This window comes from Varanus komodoensis, unplaced genomic scaffold, assembly GCF_004798865.1.
Source record: "Varanus komodoensis strain SLA01 unplaced genomic scaffold, ASM479886v1 scaffold36, whole genome shotgun sequence".
In the NCBI taxonomy this organism is placed as follows: Eukaryota; Metazoa; Chordata; class Lepidosauria; order Squamata; family Varanidae; genus Varanus; species Varanus komodoensis.
In genome coordinates, this window is record NW_025335873.1 from 1,347,509 (window position 1) to 1,369,172 (window position 21,664).

The 21,664-nt window shown below is 53.3% G+C and overlaps 1 protein-coding gene across 1 annotated transcript in view; it reads right to left on the minus strand.

Annotated features, from left to right (window-relative positions):
- Positions 1-14,186, minus strand: part of PLPP7 (phospholipid phosphatase 7 (inactive)) — a 17,541-nt gene extending 3,355 nt beyond the window's left edge. Inside the window, exon 1 of the mRNA XM_044440134.1 lies at positions 13,742-14,186. Within this exon, the coding sequence (XP_044296069.1) occupies positions 13,742-14,186 (445 nt within the window). The remainder of the gene's footprint in view (positions 1-13,741) is intronic.
- Between the last annotated feature and the right edge of the window lie 7,478 nt (positions 14,187-21,664).

Genomic DNA, 21,664 nt, shown 5'->3' on the forward strand with positions numbered 1-21,664 from the left:
AAGGCTAACCGGTCTATAATTCCCCATGTCCTTTCTACTACCCTTTTTGATAATTGGGACCACTGATGCCACCCTCCAGTCCTCTGGAACTTCACCCGTTCTCCACAAGGTCTCAAAAATGGAGGCCAGCGGGCGTGAGAGAACCCTTGCCAACTCTCCAAGTACTTTCGGGTGTAACCCGTCAGGGCCTGGTGCCTTTGTAATGTCCAATGCCCTGAGGAGCCCCTCGACTTCAAGGGGGGGGGTGACTCTAATTTGTGCCCCTAAGTCCCCAGCCTCATCTAATCTCCTATGTGGATATCCCCCATCCTGCTTTGGGGAGAACACAGAGGCAAAATAGTCATTTAGCATCTGTGCCTGTTCCTTCATATCAGTCACTGGATCTCCTTCCTCCTTATTTAGTGGTCCCACCACTTGTCTCCCCTTCCCCTTCCGATTTACATGCTGAAAGAAGCCCTTTTTGTTGCTCTTGATATTCTTGGCAAGTCTCAGCATGTAATCAGCCTTAGCCGTGCAAAGAATCCTTCTGCAACGGGCCTCCTCCTCCTGGTATACCCTTTTGTCTATTTCCCCCAGTACCCGTTTCCTACGGAGGTTCCTCTTTCGTCTAATCCCTCTAACCACCTCCTTTCGCATCCATGGTGGCACTCTCCTCCGCCTCCCCACCTTACTGACTAGAGGTATCGTCAAGGCTTGCGCCTCCAAAACCTCCCTTTTGAGTGCCATCCACCCCTCCTCAACTCGCTTACCTTCCAGTAACCTATCCCTGGAGACTTTCCCCAGTCTGGCCTTCAGTTGAGCAACTTCGTTGAGCAACTTCAGTTGAGCGAGTAAGAGCAACTAATCTCAATGGCCATAGCAGGAAACTTGCTATTTTAATACCCACCATATTTAAAGCTCCCCAAAGCAACAGCTCACGGCAAGTGAGCTGATGGCCCGGGTGTCTTGCTCTGTTTCTAAGTATTTTAACTGACAACAAGAGCCTTCAGGAACTCCTGTTCAGCCACAGCTGAATTCCGAGCAAAGCAAAACACAGAAGAAGTGGCAGCCCCAAACTCACACTTGGCCGAAAAGAAAGCACTGTTTCAACTTCTTTTCCCCGAGCTTGAACATCAGCCGAGCAGGTAGGGGTACAACCCTAGGAAGAAAGTCGAGGATGAGGACTTTCAATTCTTCAGTTGAAGAATTAAGTCCTTCAATTCTTACACCGGCTGAAAAACCCTTGAGGTGAAAGAATTTTTTCCTGTTCGTAGCCGTTCACACCAGTCTGCCTGAGTCTAACTGGAAAATCAGAGAGTACCAGAGCTGCCTAATTCAGCCTGAGGCACCCTTTAAGATGCCCTTTGCTGTGGCCTCAGCAGGATGAGAGCTGAAGCTACGTTTTGCATCTTGCTTCGGGGAAAGCTGCACAGAAGACATCCACACACAGTCTTATAGAAAAGCAGGAAAAACAAAATGAGCCCCATTCTCATTTTTAGTGTCCGACTTCAATACAAGGAAATGTTTACCTCCCCTCTGCTTTGTAGCCCTGTGTTTATGGATTGTCCAGCTCAGGAAAGATTCCAAAGATCCCTTGGTCAAAGGGTGGCTTAACCAATTATGGATGCAGAAAAGGGGACTAGCTGAATCCGGGCCCAAAGACAATGCATGAATCACAGGTGTTTTTATGAACGATCGTTGAGCGAGCTCGGACATTGCGTTTTTGAACTGGAAAATGCTTCGTCTCAGAAAGCCGTCCCAGATTAAACACTGAAAAATAGAAAGGTAGTACAGAGACAGAAGAAAGAGGGCTGAGGAAATCACCCCCTCTCCTCTTTCCATAGGAGACCTTGCCCCCATCTCCGGGCATTCACCGTGAAGCCCCACCCTGCGCCAAAAGCCGGGCTTGCGAAGCCCCCCACCCGCCCAAGCGGGGGTCCCTGCGGCTGCTACCCTGCTGTGGAGCAGAAACATGACCCGTCCTTGCGCGGTTGGTGTCAGCTTGGCCTTCCGAAATAGATACAAGGAGTGCGGGGGCGCATGTTCCCGTGCAGACTTCTCTGACCTACATACCAAGCTCGACTCTGCCTGCGTCAACAGCGTGCCCTGCATGAAGCCCACCACGCGCCGCTCGGTTCGGGGCCCGGGCCGTCGGCACGCAGGGAAGGAAAAACGGCCGTCTGACCTGCAGGAGAGCCGCTCTTAGGCAGGGTGTTGATACTCGTATTTTCATGCCTTGCATTCATGCCTACCTTTTGCTGCTCTTGTGAGGAACCCAGAGTGACTCAGATAGGTTTCCTCCTCTCCGTTTTGTCCTCCCAACAACCACCCTGTGAGGTAGGTGAGGCTAGGAACGAGGGACTGGCCCAAAGCACCCAGCGGGCTTCACAGCTGAATGGGCGCCGGAACCCAGATCGCCTGGGGCCCCCAAGTCCCCAGCCTAATACCCCCCCGCCCCCGATATCACCCTGGCCTTGTGGCGTGACTCTCACACTCACACACGGCCTTCCTTGGCCACGCCGTGTCAGTACTGTGGTTGTTTTATTCCCGGACTTGTCATTCACGCTCACACGCTTCAGAAAGCATCCCTTTAAAGAGAAAGTCACAGAAGTAATCATTCAATAAGTGGCTTTGGCGCAGCTCGGAAATGGATTAAATGGATTAAAAATAACGAAGGAATTGAAAATGCAGCCAGCTCAGCAGAAGCGTTGGCTTCCTGGCCACGCGTCTGCAGCTGTCACAGGAGGTGTGAGCCGGTATAAAATGAATGTCTGCGCAGCCCATCAAGGGCAGAAAACGCCTGGACACACAGGCAGGCCATGCGGATGGCGGGGCAAGTCCTGGGCGCTGCTGGAGGTCCAAACACGCCCCGTGCAAAGGTGTGCGCGTTGTTAGATACCACCCTTTCCCAACCGGGTGCTGTCCAGATGTGCCGGACTACAACTCCTATCACGCCACCAGCACAACTAATGGTCATGCTGGCTGGGGACCATAGGATTTGCAGTCTGGTGCAGCTGGAGGGCACCGTACATGGCAATTAGCACAATCGCAAATGTGTGCCCTGTGTTTCGTTTTTGTTTTTACTGCAGACCTGAGACCCACATCTTCCCGGGCTGAAGTGTGTGTGTGTGTGTGTGTGTGTGTGCGCGCGCGCGCGCGTGCGTGCGTGCGCGAGGGGGGGGGAGGGAACTGCTTCATAAGCTAAATCAGCAGAAAAAGGTCAAGGAGCCCAGAGGGTGGAGGGATGCCTTCAACTCCCATCCAAAATGATTAAGACTAACAAGGAAATTGCTGGCTGACCAGAGGACACCCACCCCCCTGGCCTGCCTTGGGAGCCCCCCATCCTTGGGAGTGGCTCTTTCCCAGCTGGCTCCCAGCGGCTGCCCTTCGAGAGGGAGAGCAAGCAGAACGCAATCTCATTTCGCTGGCAGCCTGGTGAACACCGATTCGGACATTCTCGATACCCCAGAATAAATTTCCTCGGATCTCTGATCAACATCCTTCCTAGGACATTAAAGGGATAAACTGGGAACTGAAACTATTTCCTTGCACAACGTATTGATTTCACTTTTATCTCTGCCCGGATGGATATATATGGTTGCCAACTTTTTTGCTCCCTAACCCTAACCCTGCTCCTGTGTCCCTGGCGGCTGCCTGATAAACAGAACTTTAGCAGCAGAAGCATCATCTCCATATCAGGAAATGCTTCCCCAGTCTGATTTCCTGCATCTCAGGCCAGGAATAAAAACGCAGCAGCACACCTGAGTAGGAAACGTTGGCAACCCGACAAAAAGCAGCGGGGACAGATGGGGAGAAGCTGCAGAGATACACCATGATGTGTGAACAAAGCACCTTTGCCCCGTTCAATCACACCTGTACAAAAGGGTCTTGAGCACCGGTGGCTAGCAGGTGTTGAGAATGGGACATTTTAGCACCTATATGGAGGAGGCAGAAACACACGGCGATTCTGAACACCTTCTGGCCTGAATCCATCCAGCAGGGTCTTTCTCTCCCAAGGGAACAGCTCTGCCTGGAATGGACAGGGCAGATCGATTTGTTTCGCAAAAAAGCCACTCCGAGCGGAGAAGAAACCTGCAGATTTGGATTTGCTGAGCTGAATCAATGCTGCTTTCTGTGACTTTGGACTTTCCTTGTGGGCAGGCTGGCTGATGGAGACTGTCAGAGAGAGTCAGACCATCTAGATTGACCCCCGGCCCCAGCCGGCTCTGTTCATGACATGCCCACCATGTAGACGTCCAGCCTATCCTTGAACACCCACACCGATGGGGCCTCAACGACCCCTCGTGGAAGCCCATTCCACGCCCTCGGGGTCCCGACTGTCAGGAAGTGCTTCCTGGCATCCAAACGAAACCTTGGCTCCCTGAGCTTTGCCCCGTTGAAGCGCGTCCTGCCTTCCTCTGCAGGGGAGAACAGGTCTCTACCCACCTCCGTGTGACACCCCCTCACATACCTGTATGTCGCCAACAGATCCCCTCAGAGTCTCCTCCTCTCAAGACCCAGTTCCCTCAGCCTCACATGAGGAGGGGACCACACCACAGTTCTGGGAAACAGCTTCCTAAAGCATGAAGGGATTAGCCAGTGGTGATGTTTCCTCCATCCTCTGACACTCTCAGGTGTATGGTGCCTGAAAAGGGAAGCTGCACTTGACCATCCTGTCCAATAGCTGTGGAGCAATCTCTCTTTCCTAAACGTGCCTGTTTAAATTCCATATAGCCTGATCCTGCCGAACCTTGAAAGCTAAGCAGGGTCGGACCTGGTTGCAATCTGGATGTGCAACTTAAAACTTTGTGAACTGCCCAGAGAGCAGGATAGAAATGAAACATTATAATAATAGTAATGGTAATAATTTTCTGCTGTAAAAATAGCAGAAAATTTTGTAGCCAGGCACTGCGCAATACCTGGTTGAAGGTACACTGGCTGGGTTTGGACAATATGGCAACCAACACATTCATCAACATAGTAGTTGCCAAAACATAAATTATTATGTCTGAACCCAGCTGTGCTAACAAGCCATGGTTAGGTAAGCACAACCCACAGTTTGTTGCTAGGTTGTGAACTGTGGGCTGCTCACCATGGTTGGTTATCTCGGCAGGGTTCACACAGCACAATGACAGACCTTTCAAAGACATACCTCTGTTTGGTCACAAACCACACTCAAACCCATGCTGAACCCTTGAGGATGTGTTGTGTGAACCTGGATTTTTGTGTGCAGAAATGTCATGCGGACATTTGCTATTCTTTGAGCTCTGTAGAAGATATCAAGGCTTTAGAAGCATCTCTGGATAAATGACGAAGTGCAGCATTTTGGTCTGCGATCCCCTCTCTCAGCAGAAATGCCCTTTTAGGCTGTTCTGCCAGCCTCTGCCTCCAAGAAATTACCAGAATTTCCCCCCTTCCTTCATTCTTTCCCCAGCTCACATTTCTGTCAAGTTTCATTAGATCCGAGCAGTCCGCATGCGAGAGGTTTCCCCACAAGGGGAGGCAGCTCTTCCATGCTGCAACAGCACTTCCCGTCTTGCCGTTCCCCGCAGGGGTATCTTGTGGAGGTCACAAATGGGAATGTGTGCAAATCCAACGGTCGCCCCTTGATGGGAGATGCCTGCAGAGTCTTGCTGAATCATGGAAAGCGTTTTTCTGCCCTCCGCCTGGACCCTGTTGGAGGGGGTTGTGTGTGTGCACTCCGCTCCACCTGCAAGCGTTGCCATTAAGATGACGTGCATTTTGCAAGAGAGGGCACTAAAATGCAAGGAAGGCCAAGGGGAGACAGGCAGGGCCTTCCAGCACTAGTTCCAGGCATCAGCGAGGGTGGCCTGCGTCTGCTTCTGCAGCCATCTGTCGCAAGGGGGTTACCCTCTGGTTTAGAGATGTATGTTGCTGAAGCAGCTGCAGCTGCCCTGTCCAAGGACGGATTCAAGGCCAAGAACGGCCCGAAGGAAGAGGAGGGCTGTGGAGATGACCCTCCGTGGAGAAGAAAGGAAGCGGCTCAGCCCTTGCAAGGTGTTGTGTGAACAGAGTCTGTGATTAGGAGTTGCACCAGAGTGAAACACGGGGATAATGCAAATGTCAGTGAGAGATGGGTGGGGAGGAATGCTGGAAGCACGCAGAGAAGGAATTGCTTCCGAAAGAACCACCAAAGCAAGCTCGTGGGTTTATCCGGGGCTCTGTTTGCCCAAAATATGAATAACGGTGCAGAGGCAGCCGCTACGTACTAATAAAAATAGCTTTAAAAAACCTACATTCAACGACAACTGCAGTCAGTGCCCTGAATACATCTGATGAGACAGGAGGGTAGGGGGAGGAAGCCTTGTGGAAGCTCCCGGGCTGGTGGGGGGTGGGGGCTCCTTTGCCCCCCACCCAAAGCAGGCGAACCTGATGGAAACGTGAGGGCTGAGGGAGAGAGAGACTCTTGCCACACAGGGAAGCAAGGAGGGATATTCCAGGTGAAGGAGACGGCGCGTTTTCGCTCGGCGCTCCTCTCTCAGCCTCTGCCTGCATCCCTTTGCAGAACATTCGGAGGTTATCTCACTTCACTGCACACCTAAGCAAGATCATGGCGGGTCAGAGAAGCCCCGGGGGAGAAATGTGCCAGCATCCACCTGCTTGTACTTTGGGATCTCGGCTGGAACATCCGAATCCTTTGGAGACTAAGCCAGGCCACTGGGGCATTTGAGCTCAGGATGGCCATCCCTGCAGAGCAGACTGGGCTGAGAACAAAGGGTGGGGGGAGGCATCTGCGGCCAGCTCAGCCCTGGAGGAGCGAATCCCTGCATGCAGGAAAACCGCACGTCATTCTGCAGAAGCTTTACCAAGAGGAAGAATCGTTGTTTCCAGAGATGGATTCACCAAACTTTTAAATTCCCCACGGAAACCACAGAGCTCTAATATTCTCCTTTCTCTTGTCATCAACTCCCTACTGCCAGACATTTAATGGCACAGGATGGGATACGTCCGGTGAGAGAAAGTGAAAGTGAAGAAGACGGTGGAGGGCAAGATTGTCTAAGGCCATCCAGTAACCTGAAAATGGACGGGCCTTCTTATTCCAGCTCTTAAAATAACCATAATCCATCACTGGAGATAAAGGCTGGATGGACAGACAGTCCCCGGGACGGAGAGCAGACAAAGAGGAAAAAGGCCCTCATTTTCTGGCAATGCCATCACTCTGTTCTTTTTCAAAGCCCTGGCTCCAAATCCTGGTGGCGCTCCGCCCAGGACCTGCATGCGGATCTTGCGCCTGGCTATCAAAACCCAAACGGGGCCAGACTGGGCCCTTTCCCCAAGCTGCAGTGGGCGTTGCTGGGAGCCCCCAGACTGGTTCCTCCCATTCCCCTGCAGCGGCTTGGCCCCCTGCCCCTTGCTCCAGCCCAGACAACGGTGGTGGTGGTGGTGAGGAGGAGGAGAGGCAGATGCTCCGGCCTACCCGGCGAGCAAGGAAGAGCCGCGCTGAAGATGGTGGCTGCGCTGGCGAGGAGGCAGGGTCCCTGGCGAAGGGGGCTGAGGGAGGGCGCCTCGCCCAGGGCCCTCCAAATCCCGGCGCTGGCGTGGCCCGTGGCTTTGCCTGGAAGCAGCTTGGTTCCTGCCGGGACACAGGAGCCCTTCCTCTGCAGTGCGAAGCGGTGGAGACGGCACACTGGGGAGACCGCGTCCCAGACAGCTGTTTGTGGCTCCCAAGAGGGCATCTCTTCCATCTCCTTGCGATGCCCGTGGAGACTTTCAACGGGTGAGAAGTGCTTGGGCGGCACCACGGCAAGGAGGTTCACCACAACCCGGGGCTCTCCAGGCGATGCCGCCCCAACCCCATAAGACAGCAGGCGGGTTGAGGATGGGAGCGAGGTGCCTTGCCTCACTCCACAAGAGGCACCATCCGAATGTTGTTCTATAACCACAATCAACACACGGTGCACCCTCCCCCTGCAGCCCCCCGTTTATTTGCTTCCTGCGCAAAATGTCACACTGCATTTCATCAAAACATTCTGACGGATGCACCTGGCGCCATAATACATGCAAAGGCGTACGACAGGAAACCCGGTGGTTTGCTTCCTTTCTGCAACTCCTGCCCCTCCAGGAATTTTCCCAACAACACCCATCACTTCAGGAGAGATGTATGCATTTCTTAGATGTATATCCTGCCTTTTCCTTACAACAAACTCAAAGCAGCTTATACCATTGTCCTCCTCCTGCTCTCCCTCTTATCCCCACAACAACAACCCTGTGAGGTAGGCTGGGCTGAGAGTCCATGACTGGCCCAAAGTCTCCCACTTAGTTCCACAGCCCAGCCAGGACTAGAACCTGGGCCACCTGACTCCCAGTCCCTGCCCTTAACCACTATACCACGCTGGCTCTCGGACAGATGGAGCACAGAGATCCAGGGCAAATATGTAGCTCGGAGGCCTAAACTGACCCAGAACCCCAGACTAGAAGGAAGCACATGCATTCTTTTAACAGTTTACAAGCTGGGCCTGTCAGGTCCCCCCACTTTATATGCCCCCGTCCCCTGGCCAAGCACACAGTAAAAGACCCGCTTTCACAGCAAGAGATGCAACCGAGACCTCTTTCCCCTGCAGGGTGAGTTTACGTCAGGTCAAGATGGAACGCCTGCCACAGCCACGGGGCCGCCGCCCCTTCGGCAGATCGGGTTCCAACGCAGCTTGTTTTGCCCAGGGCGCCCTTGACAACCAGCAAGCGCCGCAGGACCCAAACCGCCCCTTCTCCCAATGCACGATGGAGCAGAGAACCCCCTGGGCCACCGTTTGGGCGTGTGGAATGGCCCCACATGGCTGCAGCCCCCAAGCCAGTCTGTAGCACTTGGCCATGCGGCGGCGGCCCCAAAGAGGTGTGCCCACTGCTAGCTCTTTGCACTATTTAATTGCGCCTGTATTTTAATCATTGACCATTTAATTGCTATTATTTTACTACATTTTGATTTTTTCACCTCCTGGGTTCTGTGGCGTAATTGTAAAATATTAATGGCAAATGTTAATTATTTAGCAAAATTAAGTTTGTATTGATTTTATTTATTTATTGCAGTGTGTTGTTTGTGTCTTTTGTTTGATCCTAGCAAGAGCGCCGTTATATTTCTTGTGGGCCCTGTGGTGTAGGAACGGGTAGAGGATGTGGGCGGGCAAAGGTGGAAAGGCCTCTGGGGATGGGTTTTATTCTTATCGATTCGATTTTATTCTTAGATGCTGCTGCAACTTTGTGCTCCGGAACTGTCTGCATTTTAAACTGCTGTATTGTTGTTTGTTTTGGTGTTACCTGTTCTGAGAGCTTTGGTAGCTGTGGATGGTATATGAAAGCTGGAAATAAATGAATCGACATCAAGATGTCCCAACATGAGCTCTGCCTATAAGAGCCGGATCTCTTCTGATGCTTGGGGATGAAATTTATGCTGCTGGGTGTTTATCTGCACCGGCTGACCGGGGAAACCGAGAGCTAACCTCGTTGCTCAGCTCGGAACATCCCTTCCGTTTTTGTTACGGGTTACTGTTATTGCTACCCTTGTTCCGTCAGGGTCCCACCTTCCAAGGAACCCATGGTGGGGAACACGATTGTCCCCCTTCTCCTTTCCATTTCATCTTCACAACAACCCTATGGGAGCCCACAGGAATGGGGCAGGGAACACAGAGCAAAATAAAGCAGCGAACGCAAGCCCTGTGAGTCAGTGACCAGCCCAAAGTCGCCCAGCAATTTTGTGGCCGGGGGGGGGGGGCTCATGCACAACAACGCACTGATGCATTCACCTCACATTTTCCTCCCTGACCCTAAATATTTGTCCTTGTTCAGTTGCAAAGTTGGGCATGACTCTTCGCAGCCCCATGGATTATTCCTCCAGGCACTCCCATTCTCCACCCACCCCAGAGTCTGCTCAAACTCACACGCACCGCCCCAGAGACTCCATCCAGCCCCCTCCTCCTCTGCCGTCCCCTTCTCCTGTTGCCATCCATCATTCCCAGCATCAGGGGCTTCTCTAGTGAGTTCCTCCTCCTCAATTGGTGGCCAAAGTATTTGAGTTTCAGCTTCAGTATCTGGCCTTCTGAAGAGCAGTCAGGGATGATCTCCTCTCAGACTGACTGGTTTGATCACCTTGCGGTCCAGGGGACTCACAGGAGTCTCCTCCAGCACCACAACTCAAAGGCCTCAATCCTTCAGTGCTCGGCCTTCCTTATGGTCCAGCTTTTACAGCCATACATTGCAACTGGGAGAACCGTAGCCTTGACTATACGCACTTTTGTTGGCAGGGTGATGTTTCTGCTTTTTAGTATGCTGTCTAGATTTGCCACAGCTTTCCTCCCCAGGAGCAAGCGTCTTTTAATTTCTTGGCTGCAGTCCCCGTCCGTGGTTATCTTGGAGCCCAGGAAGATAAAATCTGTCACTACCTCCATTTCTTCCCCATCTATTGCCAGGAAGTGAGGGTATCGGATACCATGATCTTAGTTTTCTTAATGTTGAGTTTCAAGCCAACTTTTGCGCTCTCCTCCTTCACCCGCATCAAGAGGCTCCTTAGTTCCTAAATATCTACTGTGCAATTATTATCCACTATATGCTGAAGCAGCAAGAGCATCATTTGATCACAAAGACACACTGAGACAACAACCCTGAACGTTACCCAACATGGGTAGTCCCCAGGTTATGAACCTCCAGGTTGCGAACAACCCGTATTTACAAACAAGTGAACCTGGAAGTCCCACCTCGTCCTCAAGGGGCAAGTGGGTGGCCCAGGACCCGCTTACCAGCTGCTGCTCCTGTCCAGGTGAGCTGCAAAGCCAGAACTAGAAAGCAACTCCAATGGTAACCACCCCACGAAGCAGCACAAGCAACACCCTCCTTTCCAGCACCAGTTCTCCTCTCCATCTTCATCCCGTTAATGCTAGGCTGAACGGTAGCTCAGAAAGTGTTTACCTTTATTAATCGTCTTACTATCTTTCTATCTGAATTGTCTCAAGAACTGGACTCTATTCCTACACGCATGCGCACAGATGCTTTCATTCTCTCTCCCTCTTCAGTACCTCTAGTTACTTTATTGTTGATTTATTTATTTAATTTGAGGCTTTTATATCCCACCCTTCACAATGTCTCCGGGCAATGATGCAAAGAAATTAATAGGGTACTGCATTGAAAAATCACACAAATGAATAAAATCTGATCTTAAAAATGCTATTGTTACTCTACTATGATTATGATTAAAATGCTGTATCGTGTTTAATATGTTTTAGTCAATAAGGAAGTGTTTCTTAAGTGAATAATATGCTTTTTAGGTATGTGATCTGACTTAAATACAAATGCAACTTAAGGATGTTCTCAGGAACGGAACTCGTCTGTAACCTGGGAGTACCTTCACTTGAACTGTTCAAACATCAAGGGGTGACTCATAAAGGGTGGCCTGGATCCCTGTGCTTCCACTCTAAGATTTAGGGGTGAGGCCAGGAGGCTTAGGGGCGGAGCCTTATGGATTGGGGTGGGGCCTAGCAGCTTAGTGGGTGGAGCAACCAGCAAAACCCTTAACCAAGGTGTAAGAGCTTCATGTGCCGCTGTGGCTCCTGTTGCTCCCATGAGATTCTAGTATTTCTCCCTCTGAGACTCTGAGAAGAAACTGAAACCCTGGGACAGCAGACCAAGCGCTCAGCCTTGCAAACTTGAGTCGGAAACAGCCAGCAACCCACACACGCCCTGAGAAAAATTCAGGAGAGCTTGGCTCCAGAAGCGATTGAAAACTTTTTCCTACCCCTGAATAAAGGCTCTTCAGGGTACAAGTCTAACTTCCTGAGGAAAGTCCCTTGGGCATCCCCAGGGCTTTGGCCAGACCTGAATCTTAGAACTGCTTTTTTTGCTCAGATCCTTGGCATGCTTCAGAGGGAGGGAGGGAGCCGTTTCTGCAGTGGCTGGGAGTGCCTAAAGCCTCCCCCCCCAGTGACCCACAATGAGCAGCGTGGCTTTTGTGCCGCTATGTCTGGGGGCGGAAGTCTCTTCAGCGCCTGACAATCTTGAAAGGAAGCACAGAAGCAGAGGCACCAGTGGATTTCCGGCCTTGTTGGCATGGGGTGCCACGGCCCAAGTCCAGAGCGGTGCCCCTGGCTTAGGCTGATGCTATAACGGCCGCGGTCTGGAAGGGCCGGTATTTTGTGGCCATGGAGAACAGGAGCTGGGTGGGTGGTCCCTGAAGTTGACAACAGCAATTCTACCAGATGCAGTAATGGAAACGAGGTCAGCGCCAACCGCATCTCCTTTGGAAGGACCCTCCAAAGCTGCGGTGCCACCACAAAGAAGGCCCCCTCCTTGGTCATGCACCTCTCCTGGGTATGGTATTCAAAGAAGGGCCTGTTGAGAAGATCCCAGCACCAGGCAGGATAGTATGGGAGCAGGCAGTCCTTCTGGGACTCAGGCCCACACCATTCAGGGCTGGAAAGGGGTAACCAGAACTTTGAAGGGGCTCAGCAGTGAACTGGGGGCTGCTTTAATTCCCTACGACTTGGAGGGACGCGGCTGTCCCACTCTGCACCAGGCAGAATCGTTCCCACTGAATCTGGCGGAAGTTCAAGCTTCAGATATGAATCCCAGATATGAATCACCAGGATACGATTCCTGAGCAGGGAAAGGGCTCAGCAAGCCAGATGGGGAACCAGCCAAACTTGGTCCAATGGACGTCCAACCATTGAGGCCGTGTGGGTCCAACAAGGGGGTCAAGGCCTCCTTCCCATGCTGTCCTGGAAGGCTGAGCCAGTTTCTGTAATCGCAGCAGAGCGGACGGCGGTTGCACCCATCAGCCCCAGTCTCTTCTGCCACCCTTAAAACAGGGCGTTGGGCTGTTCTGAAAAGTTCTGAGCAATCCTGGTCATGAAGGACACTTGAGGAAGCGGACGGAGTAAGGTCGGCATAGCCCACCCTTGTGGAGGACCCCAGAAGAGGCCCGTGGACCAAAGTCTCCCCGAGTGCCTCCTCCTCCTCCTCACTGCAACCTGCTTATCTCGGACTGGCCCAGACCAAGCTGGTGGTGAGCAGGAGGAGGAGATGCCAGGCCTGCCTTGCTCACAGCTCTCTTAACACAGAAACAGAGCGAGTCAGAAGGGGCCTCCTGGGCCATCTAGGCCCACCATGTGCCTGTCCAGCCTATCCTTGACACCCTCGCCGGTGGGGCCTCAACCACCTCCCGAGGAAGCCCATTCCACACCCTAGTTAGGGTTCCTGAGTGTCAGGAAGTGCTTCCTGGCATCCAAACCAAACCTTTTCTTCTCAGGCCAGGGACCCATGTGGAGCAAGAGCAGATAGAGGCCCTGGTGGTGAGGTCAACCCGGCGAGGAAGCAGTCCATGGACAGGACCTTGCTGCCCTCTCCCCAAATCAGAGCCAGCTCCAGTGGGGCAGTGAAAAATTGTCGCAGGCAGGTGCTCATCAGGGCCATTCCCCGGAGGTCCCCCAAGCAAAGTCTGAACTTGCAGGCAGCTGTGCTGATCCAGAGCAACAAAGCAGGCCGAGCCATTTCCATCACCACTGGAAAAAAGCTAAGCCAAGTTTGGACCCCGTGCCCCCAAATTCCACACAAAGCACCCTTGCTCCGAAAACGCATTCCCAGCTGCCGTGAGGCGCTCGGAGGGAAGGGGGGATCCGGGCGGGCTGGCAGGCCCGCTCGGCGACCCCGCCTATGAGGAGGTCCCGGGGCAGCCTCCCTGCGGCCCCGGTTCCGCTGCAACACGAGGGGCGGCCGTGGGAAGGGGCGCGGCCGCAGGGGCGCGGGCGGGGGCGCGACTCACCCAGCAGCAGGTTCAGGAGGACCTCCTGGCCGGCCAGCGTGCTGCTCTTGACCAGGCAGATGAGCGTGCCCCCGATCCAGGGCACGCCGTGGCCCGTGATGCCGATGAGGTTGACCATGGAGCGCGCGTTGCCCCAGGCCGCGCCGCTGCTGGCGCACACGCCCAGCCGCTTCGAGAGCGAGATGTCGATGGCCAGCAGCGCGCTGTACGCGATGCCGCGGAAGGACGGGTTCAGCTGCATGCAGTCCTCCTCGGGCAGCTGCTGCGACTGCCTGCGCTCCCGGGCCCCCTCGGCCTGCGCCGGCCCGCCCTGGCTGTTCTGCCGCCGCGCGGCGCCGCGCGGCTCCGGGGCCCCCTTCAGCGGCTGGCTCAGCGAGAGGAACTCGGCGCGGTTCAGCACGTTGCCGCGGTCGCGGGCCCGCGCGCGGCCCGGGGGCGCGGGCATGGTGCCGGGGGGGACGCGGGCCGCGGCTCAGGCAGCGAGCGTCCGGCCAGGCGGGCTGGGCAGGCCCCCGCCGAGCCCGGGCAGCGCCTTCCCACCTCCCGCCACGGCCAGGCGCCTCGCGAAGCGCCGGAGGGGCGCGCGCGGCTAAATATAGGGCCGGGGCGCACGACCAACGTGCCTGCTGGCCCGGACGCCGACCAAGCGCGGGGGGCGGGGCGCGCGGGGGGCGGGGCGCGCGGGGGGCCACCAGCGGCCGCGGCGGCAGCCAGTCTCGCCCCGAGAAAGGCCCGGCCAGCCAATGGGCGGGCGGCTAAGGAGGGCCGTTGGCCCAGGCCAGCAAGCCCGGCCGCCTCGGGACTGGGCTATTTAAATCGCCCAATTGCTGGGTCCACGGGGCCCCGGAGGAGGATGGGAAAGGTAGTTCCTCTCCCCGCGCGGTGAGCTCTCCAGTGGGGGGGTTCTATCGGTGTGCCGCATCGCAAACCAGAAAGAGCGCACGGGCGCTTTCGAGGCGAGCGCAAGGCTTTTGCAGGTGCCTTATCCGAGGCAAGGAAGGCAACTCTTAAATCGCTCTCAAAATGCACTCCATCTCGCTTTGAGAACAAGGCTTTGTTGCTGTTGTTTAAATGCTACATTTGTGTGTTAATCAGATCATGGCTGATTGATTGATTGATTGATTGATGCTGTGCTTTTCCATCAGGAAAATCACAGCAAGTACTCATTGGACCAGAATAAAATAAAACAAAATAAAATGCAATACAATCTCGGGTAGAAGAAGAACAGTACAAATGTGTAACCCCCACCCTTGAAAACCTCACAATCATCACAGAATAAAAACAGCGCCTGGTGCCAAAGATCATTCCAATGCGGTCTGTGTTATTGTTCAGCAACGTTTTGGCAAGCGCTTGGGTAATGTCACTTCGCTTTTGCATTTCAGAGCCTTCCAAATACACAGTTTCCATCTCTCCTCCCCAAGGCAGCACGTGTGTGTATAGAGCTGCCAAGCTGAGATGGACACTTTGGTACTTGATGAAACACGGCAGCAAGCAGGATCCTCTGCTTCTGCTGGGGAAATTTAGATAAATCCTGGCAGAGAAACGTGGCTTAAATGTGCCTCTGTGTTACAAAATCAACCCTGCACCTCTTTCTCACAAAGAGCAGCGTTGCAAGCCAGACCTCTGTTGTTGCCTTAAGAAGCTGAACTGGGAAACTGGCAGAGGGCCCATACCTGTGCAGAGCTGCAACAAGGTGCCCATTTGCTTCTGAACGGCCCACCTGAGTCCCACAGAGGCAAGCCAGAGTGCCATTCTCAAAACAGACTTCCTAAATGCTTCCTCCATCAGAAACATCCACACATTTAAACAGACCTGCAGGGTAAATGAGTGGAAATGCACCCGTCTCTTGCAAGAAAGAGGGAGGGAGAGATCACGATGGCTTAAGAGGGTCATTTCCCAGCCTGGTGCCCTGAAGATCAACATGTGGGCATCAAGTCCCATCAGCCAGCCCACATAGCCCATGGTGAAGCACGTTGGGAGTGGAAATCCAAAGCATTTGAGAGAATCAAGTTGGGGAAAGCTTTGCTAGGTTCATCCCCGCAGCAAAGCAGGTGCAAGCAGAGGAACACCGAGACCCAAATAAAGTTAAACTTTTTGAAGTGGGAAACTCACATCCCAGGGAACTCTTGCCTCAGGCAATTGTACAACTCTTACGTCATAGGCACAATATCTTCCATAAAAGACAACTTGTCCAAGGCACATGCTATTAGTCATATTAATTACTAATATGGATAATATCAATATCCGTGGCAGTTGCTGCTACCGTTCTTCCTATCGCATTGCGTGCATGCCCTACCTATTCCCTCCTGTGAGGAACCCAAGGCTGCCCACGTGACTCACAACAGCCCTGCGAGGTAGGTCAGGCTGAATGCGAGTGACTAGCCTGGCGTCACCCAGTGAACTTCAGGGCTGAGTGGGGACCAGACCCCGGATCTTCCGGGTCCCAACATTCTTACCACCACACCAGCTTTCCCGGTTATGACCTACCTCTTGCGTTTTAAGCTAAAGTAGGCTGGGTATTTGGGGTGTGCTTGGCCCCGCCCCTTCTCCCCTTGGCCCCGCCCACCACTGGCACTCGGCCCTAGTGCTTCTCTGAGGGAATTTGGCCCTTGCACGGAAGGGGGTTCTGCAGCCCGGCATTAAGGTGCCCTCTGCACTTGCTCCAGGAGCGCCACGCGACGGCTCGAGCGAGGAGCAAATGGGCCACCCTTTTCCAGACGTGGTCCCAGGGGTGTGCGGTGGGAGTGCTTGTGGCAGCAGGCTGGAGGCGTCCGAGTGCCTGGAGAGGAGGGCAAGGCTGGGCTGGCCCAGGGGTCTCTCTTCGGCACAGAGATCCTCCCTGGAAACTACGACCGCAGGGGCTTTCCAGGGTATCCTTGGCTGGAGGCGCTTGGAGGGCCAGGCTGGGACTCCCGGTGCCGGGCAGCGCTCAGTCCCCAAAGACATGGCGCCGTCTCCAAGAGCCGCTCCCGGTGCAGCACCCTGCAGTAGCCCAGCCAGGAGGGAGCCCAGCCGGCCAACTGCCCCAGCGTGGCAGCCCAGACGCGTTTCCTGCAGTCACCATCCCTGCATTGTAGGAAGGGTCCTGCAGCGCTTGGAACAGAGTCTGGCAGGACAGAGCCCGTCGGTTTGCGTCTTTGCCCTGCCCTTCTATTCCTGCCCCCTGATCCTTGGGCTGGGCTCGTGCTTCAGCGCTACCTCGGGGCTATTTTGATCCTGCAACCCGATCCCTCGCGAGTGTCTATTTTAGCACCTTGGAGAACTCCCAGTGAACCAACCTCCACCTCTCAGCAAAAGGCCCTCTTCCTTGGTAGCTCCGCCAACTTCAGGCCGCCCTTTTTCTTACTGGTATCTCGAGATCTACCAACTGGTGCAAAAGACACACCCTTAGAATGAACGTATTCTGAGCCCACAAATGTGTTTTGCAAACCGGAACAGGGCAGAGTTCAGAGTGTTTCCCTCTGAAAATCTTCTGGTTCCCACCGGCATTCTTGATCTATCTGGAATTTTCCATCCAAATTCTGCCCAGCCCTATATTAGGAAACATCATAACATTAACACTGTCGGGAGAGGGGTTTGTAGAAGAGGGGCAGCGGGCAGAAGGGGTGTGACTTAAAGTACCCCACCTGCTAACTTTAAAAGAAGTGGGGAAAATGTGTTCAGCTCACAGTTTAATTCATGTACCCAATTTAGCACTTTTGATCCACATAAGAAGCAGAACTGTATTATCCCTGGAACTATGCATTTTCCCAAAGTTTGCCATGCCATTTTCTAATCAGATCAGGTGGACGAGGGTGCATTCAAAAGCAACTGCAGTAGGTAAGTTGCTTGCAAAACGAAAAAAGGGGGAAAAGAAAGGCTCATTAGGAAACACGCCCATGAAAATAGGAGTAGCAAAACAGGTTAAAACGCTGATGCAAACTGTAAACAAAGTTCAACGTTTGGACAAACTGAACTGAAAGAAAGGATGAAGACTGGGGAAAATGGAGAGAAGCCAACATGGCCAGATTTGTGTCCATCAGTGCTAACTTTTCACTTGCCCTGGTTCATTTTTAGCCTGCCATTAAAAAGAAAAAAAAAGACCCCGAACCTTGAGTCCAGAACAAAGGGGAGGGTGCCAAGTAGCCAAGAGACAAGATCACAAATCAGCGTGAGCTGACTGATCCGCTTAAAATCATCCTTGTGTGTCTTTAAAGCACCTCTTCTCCGAAAGGTGCTCCATTTGCAAAAAGCGATGTACGGATGGGGGAAGAGGAGAGCATTTGATTTCAGAAAAAATATCTCAGCCAGAAAGGTTCAGGCTGCAGGAGAAGCCATTGGCTGGTGGCTCAGATGGACTTCCAGAGGGGGGCCCTAGTGCAGCCCCCCCTTCAAACCACCTCTGGCCTATGAGCTCCCCCAAATGCTTCCCAATTCTTCCCTTCGAGGACGTGGGTGTCATTCTGTCCTTATGGGCAGCTCACGCTCAAGCAGCATCACCCTGGCTTCCCATTTTGCACTTTAGGAATGTCTTGCGCAGCTGTTGCCCCGGATTGGCGAGCCTGTCAGTCAGAAGCACCCAGACACAGCCCTAAACGCCCTGCACAGAGCTGCTCTTGGTGGAAAGGGTGTGGGGAACCAGAGCAGCATGTCCCAAGGGTGCACTATTACATTATTTGAATGACTGCTAACATGACAATTCTGCAGGAGGGCAGAGACGGCTGCTCTTCTGCTCCTTTCACCACAACCCTGCGAGGTAGGCTAGGACAAGCAATAGTAACTGGGCCAAATCTGATCCTGAGCCCTTGATAGAAACCACGGTCCCTTTATGCAAATTTGAGGCGCAGCCACACTTCAAATACTGGCTACATTTCTGGGCACTGCACTGAAAAAGGCTATGGAAGAGTTGGGGAAAGAGCAAAGCACTCGGTAGCGTGTATGGTAGTTTGTTTATTTTTTATGGCATGCCAGGAACCAGGTTGGGAAAGGCAGCGCCTGGCATGCCATAAACAATAAACTACCATATAAGAAAGGCTCCTGGGAACCCCATAGAAGAAGCCCTATTTTAAATTCAATCATGCAAGTTTAGCACTGATAGGTTTGAACGGCGTTTGATTCGGACACCCCTTCCCAGCCCAAAACATGGCACCAAAGGCAGCTTAAAATCACAGATAAAACTGATTCAAACGCTCTTTGGTGTGGATCTGTCCCGAAAGGCAAGCAAACACCTGTGCAGAAGCGGCGCAACTGGCAGGTGGGCGAAAACACAAACGTGCCACTGTGAAGAGGAAGGGTTGGCGCCCGGCAGGGAGCCCCACTCTGCATGGATTCCCGGCGCATCCACGCAGGGCTGGAAAAACACCTGCCGGAGAGTCTGGAGGGAGCCGTGGATGGTCCATGTTGATAATCCTAGATCAGAGACACGCATGACTTGGTATTCACCCAGATGCAAAACAGGGGAAGGCAACCTGCCTGTGGCAGAAGTGAGCTCTCCCAAATTAGAAATTGACCAGGCCAGCGACACGAAAATTTGCCCCCAAGGCTTGGAAAGCAGTAACAGGACAGTGACCTTGTGGAGCTGCGTTCAGAAAGGATGGCCCAGGCTGGCTAACCTTTCTCTGCTCACTTCACGGACGTGGGCTCCGTGAAAACCAAGCGAAGGAAAGCGATGGGTTTGGGGAAATCCTTTATGTATCTTCCATGATAGCAGAAGACTTTGCCACTGTGGGGAAGGGTGCCAGACCGGTTCTGTGTTCAGTCTGGGCCCTGGCTGGCCTCTGTTCTCACATCCGGAGATGGTCGCTGCGGATGCTTCCTCTCCAGAGCCACCCCGAGGAGCTGGACGGGAAGAGAGTCCATCTCAACGGGGCTGCCAAGTTTCTGCGGGCCTGCCAGTCCTTGCGTTCAAGCAACACTGCTTTCCAAGCAGTGAAAGGTTTGCTTGCTCTGATTTCTGCAGAAGAAACTGTGTGTACAGGACAAGGGAAGGGCGGGATTTAGGACTGAAACCCTTCTCATCATTCGGCAACATGAACCTTCTGTCCAGACCCGAGGCTGGGAGCTCTGGGTTTGAGTCCCTGCTTAGCCATGAAGACTCTCAGCCTGGCCTACACACAAGGCTGCTGTGAGGATAAAATAGGCAGATTACATAAACTGTGTCGGCTTCTTGGCCGGCAAAAGGTGGGACTAAATACACAGAACTCACCCTTCATGATAAGACTCCCGGGGGGGGGGTCTATCCAGTGCTTTAAAACAGCATTTAAAGATTGTCCTTTGCAAAAGCAAACTGATTAATATTAACTTCAATGTCAATTACTCTGGAATGGAGAAGGTTTCTTGGGCAGGTTCTGCAAGATTTGGAACAGAGCTGCAATCACTAACTTAGATGCTGATACATTCAAGTTTGTGAAAATGTAGTGAAATCAACGGATAAGGAAGCAGAGTTGTTTTTACTGATTTTTGGGAATGATAGATTTAAGGAAGATGTTTTCCCGTTTGTGTAGGAAACGGAACTCCCTTGCAGTTCTTTTCTTGACCTGCACTGCATTTTTATGATGTCAGCTCAAGAAGAAAGAAACAAAGGAAGATGAAAGAAACCAGCTGTTAAAATAAAATACCAAGATAAGCATGGCACCAAAGATAACAACCTTATTGAAACCAACAAACAACTGGGCACTCAGATAAGTTTCGAACCGGTACCTAAAAGAATGCCAAAGAAAAGCCACTTTGGACGCTCTCTGGTGTATCTGTGCTGGAGGAAAAGGAGGGCCTTGCTCTGAGTCTCAAATCAATGGGCCCATTGATAAGAGACTGTGCAGTGTAGTAGTTAGAGCTATGGATTGGGACTCACCAGATCCCAGTTCTAATCCCCACATGGCCATAAGCCTTCTAGTGATGTTGGGCCAGCCACTACTCTCAGCTTTGACCTACCTCGCAGGGTTGTTATGAGGACAAAATGAAGAGGATTATGTAAGTAGCCATAGTCTTGAGCTTGGCACAGGCTTTTACTGGCAGCCAGGTTTGGGAGAACAATCAAAGTATAACTGAATTTATTCTGGAAAGGAAAATCCATTGTTGAAAAGTTATGCACCCATTTGGTACTTCTGGGTCGCATCCAGATTCATGCTGGAGCAACTCAGCAGGCAGAACTGGCCTTCCCTGCCCACGGCAGCCCCCCAGCCCCAGCCCCCTAAAATTGCTGCTCAGAGAATCAACAAGCCCCGATGAACAGGATGTGCTGCCGAGTGCGTGCATCTTGGACCAGTGCATTTATACGCTACCATTTACGTATCAGCTCAACGGAGGCATAACTGTGAGGTAAATAACAGATAAGACTCGAAAGTACAAAACTATTTTAAAGAACAGTATCGATTATGATGATGATGATGATGATGATGATGATGATGATGATGGCGATGAGAGAGGACAAAGATACAGGGGACATGGCTTGGGGCTGGCTCCCGGCTTTGGCGAGTCTGGGGGAGAGGCCCGAAGGGTTTCCCCCTCAAGGGGCCCAGCCTCTCGCCCTCCTGGCCCGCCGCCGCACCTGCCCCCCCGCCGGCTTCCCCACGGGGGCTTGCCGCGCCCCCGCCCGGGCCAGGGGGGCGGGGGGCCCGGGCCGGCGCAGAGGGCGCCCCGCGGCTGCGCCCCGGCCCTGGACAAGTCCCCAGCCACGCGCGCCCCGGGATCCGGCTTTATTCTGCGGCGGGGTGGGGGCAGAAATAGAACTGAAACTACAATACCCAGCATTCCCGAGATGTTGGAAGGAAGTGCCTTTCGCTGTGAAACAACCGCAGTTTGAAAAGGGAGCGAGAGGGAATCTCGATGAGCCGCGGCGGGAGGGCGCCCTGCTGCCCGGGACCCCGCACCGGGCGGGCCGGCGGGCGCGCGGCTGCGGCGGCCTTGCACGCGGGCCCCGCGCCGCGGACGGGGGCCCCGGGCCGG